The sequence below is a fragment of the Gracilinanus agilis genome, chromosome 5, assembly GCF_016433145.1.
Source record: "Gracilinanus agilis isolate LMUSP501 chromosome 5, AgileGrace, whole genome shotgun sequence".
NCBI lineage: Eukaryota > Metazoa > Chordata > Mammalia > Didelphimorphia > Didelphidae > Gracilinanus > Gracilinanus agilis.
Genome location: NC_058134.1, coordinates 113,047,324 through 113,059,470, shown reverse-complemented (window position 1 = coordinate 113,059,470; position 12,147 = coordinate 113,047,324). Strand labels below are relative to the sequence as shown.

The window sequence follows — 12,147 nt, the reverse complement described above, 5'->3', positions numbered from 1 at the left end:
AAGAAAAACAACTGCTTGAACGCATGGGTCGGGGTGGACATGATTGAGGGTGTGGACTCGAAACTACCACACCAATGCAACTACCAACAATTTGGAAATTGGTCTTGATCAAGGACACATGACAAAACTAGTGGAAACGCGCATCGGCCAAGGGTGGGGGGGGTTGCGGGGGGGGAGGTTGAAGGGGAAAGGTGGAGCATGAATCATGTAACCATGTTAAAAATGAATATTAATAAATGTTAAAAAATGTTTTATGTTCAGCATAATGGACTATTCGAAAACTGCTTAGAATTCTGGAAAGCTCATGCTGCTGAGATGCAGGTTAGCCAATTCTTTTCAAGTAAATGATGAAGTTACTTAGAACTGTTACTTTTCCTTTTATGGAAAAAAAATCAGGATAAAATATGAGTAGTCCCTGAAAGGCTAAAACCTCTTGCATTGTTTAAATGCTCCAAATAAGGGCTACTAGAAATTCCAAGTCTTCAGTTCATTCCCTCTCACTTTTTTTCTCTCATTCAGACACACAATCATTCAAAACCAAATAGAACTTCCTGAAGTGTTTCCAAAAGTTCAATTTCAGTTGATATCATAGCTGGCATACCACTGAAATACAGTGCTATTCCACAATACTTATATAATGAGAATTCTACAAAGCAGGGGCTTCATGAAGCACAAAGTAATCCTAAATAGTTGCCCTGGAAAGGCCCTTCAATATGGCTGGGCATCTATCATCAAACTACAGTATTGATCATCAGTTGTTGATGAGTTTGATCAAAGGCAAGGAAAAATAAAATCATTCTATCCCAAACCATAAAAATATGTACAAGATAGGGACAGCCATTCCACAAGGTTCTAAATTTACCATCACACTACTTCTTTAACCTGTAGTGAGGAAGATGATGATGGAAAACATATGACAAGTAAAGGAAGGAACATGATGGGATGCGAATGCCACTCCTCCCTGTAGAAGTCTGTCCCAGTAGAGAAGTAATTATTCCTGGAGTGTTTCCCTTCCTAGTAAGGAAAGAATTCCAGATTCGAATGCTTTAAATGAGTTGCAGATAGACATATCTGGCAACAAAATGTTTCACATAGGCATTTTTCCTAGTCTGGGGTCTCCTTACTGACCACTGTCCGAGCCACAGATAGACATGACTAATGGACCTCTCAAAACTTACTCTCAAAAGAGAATGAAATACAGAAACACACCTGAGATGTTTGGTCAGAAAGATAACTGTCCTGAGAGTGAAACATTCATACCCAAAGGTGGGACTACCATGCACTGGACAGTCAACTAGAAGGCCACTCTCTAAACTCTGCCATATTTAGACTCCTCTGCTGATACCTTCTTCTGCAGAATAATGAAAGCTATTTCCATGTCAGCAGAACTCCAAGTTCATCGTCTTGCTGCTGGGTCTCATATAAAACATTCTGAGAGTGATCAATGACCCTCCCCTCTGGGGCAAAATTCCAATATCTGTTTTTGTGACCCTTTCCCTCGCCAGTGCCATGCTTCATCAGGTTACAATTGGTATGCAGACCTGCCTTCCACTAGACTGTTAATGCTATTGATTCTGAATGTCACTTCCAATCTCTGAACAACCTGCAGTCGTGCAGGTGAACAATTTGTTTTCAGTAATTACATGGGATCACCAGATATCTCATCTTCAATGAATCAATTTATAAAAATTTATAGACTGCAGGTTATCAGAAATATAACATACTTCTATTCCAAAAATTGTATTTTTTTAAAAGATGAATCCAACTCTCTACATATGAAACCCAGGAGGTGGGCATCCATTGAATTCTTCAATATACATTATAGAAGCTATTTTAAGCACAGAGTATATTCAGGCTTCAATATGAAAGCTATATTCAATTTCTTACCAGGAATATTTGAGAATAATGTTACAATGCCTAGGGCTATTTTTTAATACATTGCCTTCTGTCTTAAAATGGATAAAAAGTATAGTTCCACTAAAAGACTGGTAAGGGCTAGGTAGTTGGGGTTAAGTGGCTTTGCCCAGGGTGATAAAAGGGAAGTGACTGAGGTCAGATTAAACCTGGGACCTCCCACCTCCAGGTTTGGCTTTCTGTCCATTAAGCCATCTCGCCGTTCCAAAGCTACTCATTTTTAACAGTGTCTCAACCTTGCTGTCTGAAGAGATGAGACGGGTATCAGGTAATAAGGAAGCTTTCAATATAACTGAAGCTTACTGCTGTAAAATGACTACCTGCAAAATCCTTTCTTGCGAATCATTGTAAAATGCAAACGATTTCAAATGGCACAAAATCTGAAGGAACTCAAAGGAATAAAAACTAATATCATAACAAAGGGCTCCCAACATATATACATGCCCCAAAAGTCTCAATGCAGCTTTAAAGTTTAATATTAACAAAGGAAATACTTTCTTATGGAGCATTTTTGTTTTTTATGTTGGCTCTCTCAAATCAGAAATAATATGGAGGTTGGAAAAACCTTACCGTTAGCATAATAACCATTTTCCTAATTTATTTGACTGGGTATGTTGTGGTTAATGGGGAAAGAAACATTGGAGTCAAATCTATTTACTTCAGCTCATTTTGAGCATTTATAAACTATTCTTCTTTCTTCAACCCTTTTCATGATAATTTCATTATTTGGATACTTTTTGCATTGCCCAACATGAGGAAGAGTACTAAAGAGAGATATGGGGGGGAGGGGGGGAGGAACCATTTCAATGCTCTCATGGATGTTCTATATAAATAAGGGCTATCAATATCTGTCTGATGTGCACAGATACATCATCTTAGGTCTCCAACAAAAGAATGGCAATAATAAGCTTAACCCTTGTTGAGACATTCAAACCATTTGGCAGATCATTCTGCCATAGGACAAAAGGAAAAGATGTCTCTTACCTCGGGATTCATGGAATTCCAATGTAACATGAGCATCAAATCCAAGGCTGAAGTAATTATTGAAAACATTTAGGGGAAGCTGAAAAAACAAACAGAGATCTATATTAAATTGACTGGCAAAGTCAAAAAAGAAAAGACACTCTGAAGCTAGTTGCTGCTGATCCTTGGATTACTCCTCCCAAATGAAGACCCAAAAATAAGGGGAAAAGGCGATGAGTTTCAGAATGGAAATTCCTTCAGAAAAGTTCAAGAAAGAAAATCACAGTTAACAGAGTACAAGAAAACCAATAAAAAAAATGTGAATACCAAAAGCAGTACCCACTAACCTGGATTTTATGATGATAGGACCTAAAACAATCTAATTTTTTTCTTTGTACTATGCTTAGATTGAATTTATTTGGCAAATATACGCTTACCTATATGGGAATATGTGTCTGTCAACAAATTTTTATTACACACCTACTATGTGCCAGGCAGTGTGTTAAGCCAGACATTATGAGTATATGCACAAATACACAAAATATCTCTTTATGAGGAAAAGCATTAGACTATCTGGCATTTAAAATGAACTGTATCTCTACTTTACCTACAGAAGGGCACCTACTTGGAAACAATTTAAGATTATAATTCAAAGTTACTCTGCTTGAAAGTAATAATAATCTGTATTTTCAAACAGAAAAATTCTAATTTGAATATTTCCCTGATTCAAACTAGCCCCACAGAGTCTGAATTACTAAGACCATACTGTACATAGCACATCATTAACCCATGAAAAAATGTCATTCCTCTCCTTTGTGTGTTTGCTTTGATACATGACCTTAATGGCTGATTAATTGACTGATGGCCAAAAGTGGTGTGGAGTGAAAACAGCATTGATCATTTCATTACCAAGTGCCTTAGTCTGATAAATTAGGGGACTGGCCTAGACTATAATGGATTAGGTCCATCCAAGCTCTAGCATTCTAGAATCCTAAAGGCTGGCCTTAGCCTTTTCTCCTAGATAAAGCAGAAGGAAAAATAACCAGCTATGCTTTACTTAAACAGGCTTCATGTTGCTAAAAGCAAAATGCAACTGCTGAGTTAATCTTTCTCTTGACGCTAAAGTCAAGTAAAATTAGAAAAGTGCATGGCAAATGGCCAATAGGCAACAGATCTCTCCTGGACTCTCTCTTTGATCATAATCCCAGCATGAAAGGCATGTTAAATGACAATTGAATGAGCTAATTCATCTAAGCTCGGAGGAAGGTTAATATTTCTCTTTTGAAGCAGGATTGTGCCTCAATCTTATATATTCAACAAATATGTGCAAGACACATACTAGGTCACTTGATATTAGAAATACTCTATCTAAGAAATTATTGCAATGTCTAACTTTCCCTTTAACCACCAAATTTTCTATTTCATCAAAGGTCAGAGAAAGTATCTTTCATTACAGGAGCCTTCCCTTTTGATGTAAGAGTAGGAACTACATATTAGAAATAAATTAAAATAGAACATAAACTCCCCATGGGCAGGAACATTTTTCTCCCCTACGATAAGGTTTCATGAGCACAGTGAACACATAAACTATGTTTATTGAATTGTATTGAAAAGATGTAATTAACAGGATTGACTGATAGATGAGGACCCATTCTCACCCATCCGGTGAACTGATCCTCAAGAATGGTCAAGAGAGGATTGCCAAGGGTTGTTACAGAAGAGAATGAAAAAAACTCAGAAGCTGCTGCTCCACTGATGTCTGAAACATGACAGTTTTCCCAGAATTTCATAAATACTAAAAATACGTAAAAACAACATAGTATAGCTATTCTGCCCATGGTGCAAACATTATCCTTCCAAACCATTTTAAGTCCATTAGGCTATAATTTCCTTTTCTTAATATTCCCTGAGAATAAGCTAAAAAATCAGATAGCCATTTTGCAAATAATAGCCCTTCTTATGCTTGTAGGAGACTGGTGAAATTGTTCTTTAGCTTCTCCAGAGTAAAAAATCCAAATTCCTCTAAACTTTCTTTCAAAAACCTTTTTTAAATGCTTTGAAGAATGATTTGTGTATGTCCACCTCCAGAGAAAAACTGATAAATAGAAACAAGTAAGATATAGTTTAATATAGACATATATCTTTTTTGTCAAATGATGTCTTCTCTAATTGGGGAGGGTTAGGAGAAAGGGAGTTAACTGGGTATTTTAATGTAACAAATACATGTATATTTTTTAATTGCTTTGACTTGCTCTTTCTCTTGCCACTAAAGGGGCTTCCATTTCTTCAGACTGTATATACCAGAACTGAATGGAATAGTCTAATAATAGTCTGGCAAAAACCATGTGTAGGAGACAGACTACCTCATGGTGGCCACATGGATTACTTATTTTAGTTTGGGTCCTGCTCTTTCAAGTCATATGCTTCATAATGAGCACTAATTTCATGGTGTCCAAAGAGGATGCTTCCTATTTTAACAGCACCATTCTACTGCTGCTGACTGTTCAGATGGTCTACTGTGAAACAGAGGAAGTCTTTCAACTTCTAGATCCTGGTATAAGGGAAGGAATGATGAGGACAAGGAAAAAAAAGTCCCTTGATTTCTCTGGACAAAAGAAAACAGGTGCTTCTGACTAGAAATCTAGGTCAGATTTACAGATCAAACCTAGGGGCAGCTAAGTTGAATAGTACATAGAGGGCAGGCTTGGAATCAGGAAGATCTAAATTCAAATCCAGCCCCAGATCTTAGTTAGGAGATCCTGAGCAACTAACTAAACCTTTGTCTACTTCAGTTTCCCCAACTGTAAAATATGGGATGATAATAACAGCACTTTACACAGACACGTGTATATATGTATATATGTACCTATAACATGTATGTATATACACCTATATGTGTATGTATATGTATGTATATGTGTATACATATATGTATGTATAAATGTAAACACACATCTCTATAGAGTGAAGTGGGAATTGCTGTGAGGAAGATTACTAAATTAATCTTCCTCACAACAGAATGGAGAAAAATAATATTGAGTATTTGCATATTCAGAATGATCTACCATGTAGTTTTGAAATTCAGGCTAGAATCTAACACTAATTCTCTTTTTGTTTAAAACTTCTCTGTCAGATCTGGGAAAATGTACTCTAGTTTGTTATTCCTAAAATACCATCTTGAAAGTTAAGGGTGAAGAAAGGTTGTGATTCGATATTCTCTGTTTCCAATAAAGACAGAGAAAAAATGGTGAAAATGGGCTAATTTGCCATTGGGTCTCCTTAGACTGGTCATGAGGAAGATCCTTCTGATTATAATGAACTGAATGAAGTCAGAGTAGTTGTCTTTCTGTTTACAGATGATATATCTGGATTCCAGTATCCTGGATATGAAGATAAGCATTAGCTTGAGAGAGCAGAAACTTGATAAACACATCTCTTGTAACAGTATTATGCAATTCTGCCTAGAAGCGAAAGAAGATTAATTGGCTGACCTTTGGAAGCTACTAGGGGATTTAATCATTTCTAAGACTAAGAAAAATGGGTATTCCACTAGGCTAATATTCTATCATATTGAGCTCTCAACTGAGATAGGGCTCTTAATCCCACCAAAGGGAATCACAATGAGATTTCCCTACTAGAAATGCAGGACCTGTTTCCTATCATTCAGATTGATATATATTACAGTTCTCTACTGAAAAAAGATTCCTCTAACCTTGCATACACCATCTTCAAGTTCTTCAGGGGGTAAATCGGGGTTTCTTTCTACATGCAGATTCCATCGATCCAGCTGCACAATAGTTCCATCTTCCACATGGCACAGTATCTTAGAAACAGGTTCATCCGTGTAACCCTGGGAGATCAGAAAACACATGCATTACTTACTACCCTGTTTTATGTTGCACCAAGTTTTTATTCCTTCAAATTGAAGAGGTTCAAATTGCAAAAATGTTTTTTCTTTGAAAAATAGTCTTAAAAGGAGGGCCCTCTCTCTGATGGAGCACTGTTTATTTTACAGATAACCAATTCTAAGTGGAACTCTTTCTCACATATTTACTTGAGTTCCTAGAACTTAGCTTAAAAGAACAATCAAATGGAATGCCTAAGGCTGGACAGCTGTGAATTGAGTCTTTTTTTTATTCCTGAAGCCAGTAACTTTATCTATCAGGCATATTGCCATTTATGATTATAAGACATAACAACAGATGGATTTATAGAGCTCATTACAACTTCCTTCATCCCTTGTTCCTTCTGCTGTTTCCTTTATTTTTATTTATTTCCTTTATTTATTTGTTTATTATTTATTTAGTTTATTTGTACTTGTTTTTATTTATTCCCTTTATTAATTTATCTATTAGTTTTTATTTATTTATTTGTTTGTTTACTTATTTGTTGATTGATTGATTTAATTTATTTGTATTTGTTTATCTGATGTCATAATTATTAGATTATGAACTCCTTGAGGACAGGTCCTGTCCTTTGCCTCTTTTTTATTCCCACAGCTAATCACTGTGTCTGGAACATAATAGGCACCCTATAAATGTTTATTAACTGATTGACTACAGAAAATCACCCTTCCTGTTCTCATCGACCTAATGCTAAGTATCCTAGTAAACAGATTTGACTCCAGTATTCCTTTCCCCATTATCACCAACATATCCAGCCAAATAGACTAGGGTAAAGCAGAATTTAGAAGGGAGTCAAGCCACAGAGCTAGAAGATAGGGTAAATAATATTCTATTCCTTGTGCTATTGGGAGAGAAGTAAACTGAAATACAGCAGAACCAGGAAACTTAATTTCTTAGTCACCCTTTCTTTTGGAAAAACAGATTTTGAAAAAGAACAAAGAGTTGATATAGATAAGGCAAATTCTGTCCCCCAGAAAAGGGAAAATTGGTTATTTCCCATGAGGATTACTAAACTGCAACTTATGACATCAAGCTGTCTTTCCATGACAGCAAAAAGTATAGCTTCTAAGGAAGCTTCATGGGTCCAATGTCGTTAGAGACAGAACTATTCCTGTGACAATAGTGTATCTCAAAGCTGCTACTCAATAGTACCTCCTCACCATCTGCACTCTGAAAAAGGACAAGATAGGGTGCAAGTCAATAACTTACACAACTTCCTGCTGAGTTAGCTTGAAACTGGTTTATGACAGAAACTTACTTAGTAACTCCCATTACTAGCTATTATTGTTCTTCTACCAGGGTCACCACGTTGGAAATAAGTCTATAATATGGTGAGATACATTAGCAACTCAAAGAAAGAAGTACTTCCACAGAGGGACCTGGATTTGGACCTCTAATTAGTGTTCAAAGCGGGATGGAATGATAAAATAGAAGATTTCACTTCTTTTTTATGATCCTTTGTACTATCTATTTAGAAGACTTAATTAAAGTAGTATTTATCTGAAAAAGCTCTGTCATGTACTTAGCTTTTCCATACCAACTTCTTTTATGACTTATACCTGATTATAAGAGAATCTGAAAAATCATTTGGATTAGTTTATGATTCCTGGGCATTCATCATGTCCCTTTGACCCTTAACCTAAATTATTATTTTAGATGTAGATACATCCTGATCTCCTATTAGAACATCTGCTTGTTACAAAAAAAATGAATTCTTGGCAAAATGAACTGTCTTGTATCACTACAGGCCTTTGAGACCACAGTCCTTACCCCTCCCCAGTTGAGAGTTCGAGCCAGGTCATTCCCTGTACCCAGAGGAAGAACCCCAACAGGAGGCTGGGGGCTGAGCTGAAGTTCATCGAGGATGGAAAGGATCCAACCGACCTACATACAGATTGGGGACCAAAAGAGAGAGAGAGAAAATAAATGAGAGAGAAGCACACCCCAGGGGACTGGGAAAGGGAGAAGAAGGAGCCTTTAATAATAATCATATGGAAGCAGCATAGATAGACTTTTTTTATCTTTTTGTAAAAACAAAAACTGTCTTTGGAAGAGAATGCTTTTTATTTTAAACTTTTAAACTCACTCCAGAATGGTAATCATCTTGAAAAGGAAATCAACATTCAGAGCATGTCTTACATAAACAAAACTAGATGCAATCATCCACTTATTTACTTCTTGACTGACTTCACAAGATAACATTTTTAAAGAAAATATCAGGTCCAAAATAATTCAGTGCAAACCTATCCACCTATTTTTCCATATATAAATATGTTATACATTTAGTCCATGAACAAAAGGCATTTTGAAAGAATATGGCTAAAAACCTTAACTATTTTGTCTATAATTTACCATTTCTGTCAAAGGCTTGGCCAAAGGTATAGATGGCATATTTATCAAATTTGCAGACAGCTCAAAGTTGGAATGATACTTAACACACTAGATGATAGAATCAGTATTTAAAATTGATCTTGGCAAGTCAGAATATGGACAAATAAATAATTTTATAGTTTGCTTTAAAAATCAATTTCAAAAGAATGAAGTTGGGGAGGGACTGCTAAATAGCAACTTGTCCTCCCCACCCCCCAAATCTGTAGTTTAGAAAACCAGCTGAATAGAAACCAATGGGAAAATATGGCAATGAAAAGAGCAAACTGAAACTTAGGCTAAATTAAGAAAGACATAGAGGCTAATATTAGAGAGATGACAATCGAAAATTGCAGTAAACAAATGTAATTCATTACCCCCAAGAAAAAACTAAAGTCTGAAAATGGAAATAGGGTCAAGGATTTAGATTCCTGGATCCATACTGTTTTAACTCTTTATCCACATGATAGTCCAATATTTTATAACAGGGATGCCGTCTATATTGTTATTTCCAATCCTTTCATTTACTTTGTGGGTTGTCCTTTAATTTATTATTTATGTATTTATGTTTGTTTTTGCATGAAGATTATTCCACCATTAGCACCATAAAATATTTATTAATACCTTTGATGTACATAGTACTGTTACCTATGTTGTCTACAAAAAAGACCTGTGAATCATCCATTTCCATATATATATACATATATATATACACACACACACACACATAGAGAGAGAGATATAACAATATATAATCTAATTAGAAAAATGAAGAATTGAACAGAATGTTGCAGATATAATTTGATCAATACAGAGTATGGTGTCACAGAATCTGACAGCCCCCTACCCCATTTATACAAATAAGAAAACTGAAGTAGAGGAAGTGGAAGCTACTTGCCAAAAATCATGGCACTCCATAATGGCAAAGTTGGGACTAAACCTCAAATCTCTTAAAGCTAAGTGTTCTTTCCATCACATGAAAATTACTTCACAGAATTATAAATTTAGAACAGGAAAGTGCTTTAGAGATGATCCAATCCAACCCTTTAATTTTACAAGCCTCAAAGAGGTTAAGTGACTCCTCAAGGTCACACAGAGTAGCTCCTATGATTCATTCCTTTATTGATTCAGTATAAGATTGATTTCATTCAATATTCAAAAATGTTGGCAACAGTCTTAATGCTTCTGTTTCACCACCTGCTCTTCCCTGATCATTCTGGCTTCTGCTTCCATCACTACTTAAACTGCCTTTTCAAATGACCATACAACACATTCAGTGATTCTCCATTCCCCCCAACCACAAAAATAAAACTTTCCACACCAGATTTTTGCCACCATTAATCACCATTTCCTTCTTTCCTCTGCCTTACCAATCACTCGATTTTGTTCCTTTTCCTAGTTCTCTGATTCTGCTCTTTTCAGACCTCTCTCACCAGTCTTGTGAATATTTCACAAGAGTCCAGATCTTTGTCCTCATCTCTATTTAATTCAATTCAAAGAAAACACCTATTAACCAACTATTTTATGCCAGGTACTTTAAGAGGTACTGGGGATAACATGAAAAAAAATAGTCCCTGCCTTCATCCTAAGAATTAGCTACTTCCTCTATGCAATTCTGTCAACTTCATCTACAACTCCAACAAGGATATCCCACCAGCACCAGAAACTCAATCCATCCCAAACTGAGTTTGCTGGCTTTTCCCTTAAATGTTCCCCCATAAATATACAGCATAGGAAGGCTTATGAACTGAAGTGGAGAAACCAAAAGGAGGAAAACAATATTATACCAAAAAAGATTGATTCCATTTCTTTAAAGATCATAGTGTAGCTCTGGTTTATGTTTAGTTCATGGTCAACTCAAATCCTAGATCTTATGCAAATTAACTGGCTCAAATAAATGCCAGAAAGCCATAGGTCCTGAGTGAGATTCATCCACACAATTTAAACAGGCTGCTAACAAGTTTACTTAATTGGTTATGCCCCTCACCTCACATCAAAATGAGAATTGTTGTCAATGACACTGAACGGCAATACCAATAGGAAACAAGAGTTCACAGATTGACATTGACAGAAGAGAAAGAAAATCATAATAAGAATAGGTAAGGACTAAAATAAATGAGAAAACAAAAGCAGGTATTTGGTGCTAATCAAAGTGAGCAGTAATCATGTATCAAATAATTCATGAAGTATTGCTGGATGTTAAAAATCAAATCTCTTGGTTAGAAAGAACCTTAGAAATCATCCAGTCAAACCCTCTTCTGAAAGAAAGGAATCCTTTCTCCAAGATCCTTGAGAAATGGCTATCCTAAGCTTTAACATCTCCAATAATGGAAAATTGATTGTTTCAAAAGGGAATATATTCCGTGATTGGACAGCTCTTGTTAGAATGTCATTTCTTGGAGTGATCCAAAATCAAGGCCACACAGACCATTTCCATGATCACCTGAACTATCCTATAGACTTTCTAAGACTCTACTGATGACAAAGGTAAGGAGATTAAAACTATGCTCAATAGTCGTGTTCTTTGGATGTTCTATGAATGGCACTGACTTTGAATCGTGTCTTCCCGATCCCCTAGTACCTTCTCCTTTCAGCTAAAAATTGAGGAGGAACTGAAAAGTACATTTGGTTGGAATGAAAAAGATAGTCTCTATTCATAACAAGGGATTTACTTTCTAAACTAGCTACAGATGTTCAGAAATCTCATCATTTCAGTGAGCTCTGGGGCAAAGTTTGAAACTGACCCTGAAAGCATAAAGTTAAGCCTTTACCTTTTGGCACTAGAAAAAACTTCAGAGACATCTATGGCCTGACCTCCTGACTCAGAGAGCAATTAATTTCAAGGTCCTGAAACCTCCTCTGTTGTATGATTGACAACTAAGAGCCAATAATCCTCTGGCCAAGGTGATTCTCTGACCTCCCCCAGTAATTCTTTAATAATGTCCTTGTTAAACAGCCATTCTCCCTACAGTTACATGGCTGGCCACAACTTTCCTTA

General features: G+C 36.1%; 1 protein-coding gene across 1 annotated transcript in view; it reads right to left on the bottom strand.

Annotated features, from left to right (window-relative positions):
* DGKI (diacylglycerol kinase iota) overlaps positions 1–12,147 on the bottom strand; it is a 611,386-nt gene that overhangs the window by 264,477 nt on the left and 334,762 nt on the right. The window contains 3 exon segments of the mRNA XM_044677460.1: positions 2,899–2,977; positions 6,590–6,727; positions 8,553–8,666. Coding sequence (XP_044533395.1) covers positions 2,899–2,977; positions 6,590–6,727; positions 8,553–8,666 — 331 coding nt within the window.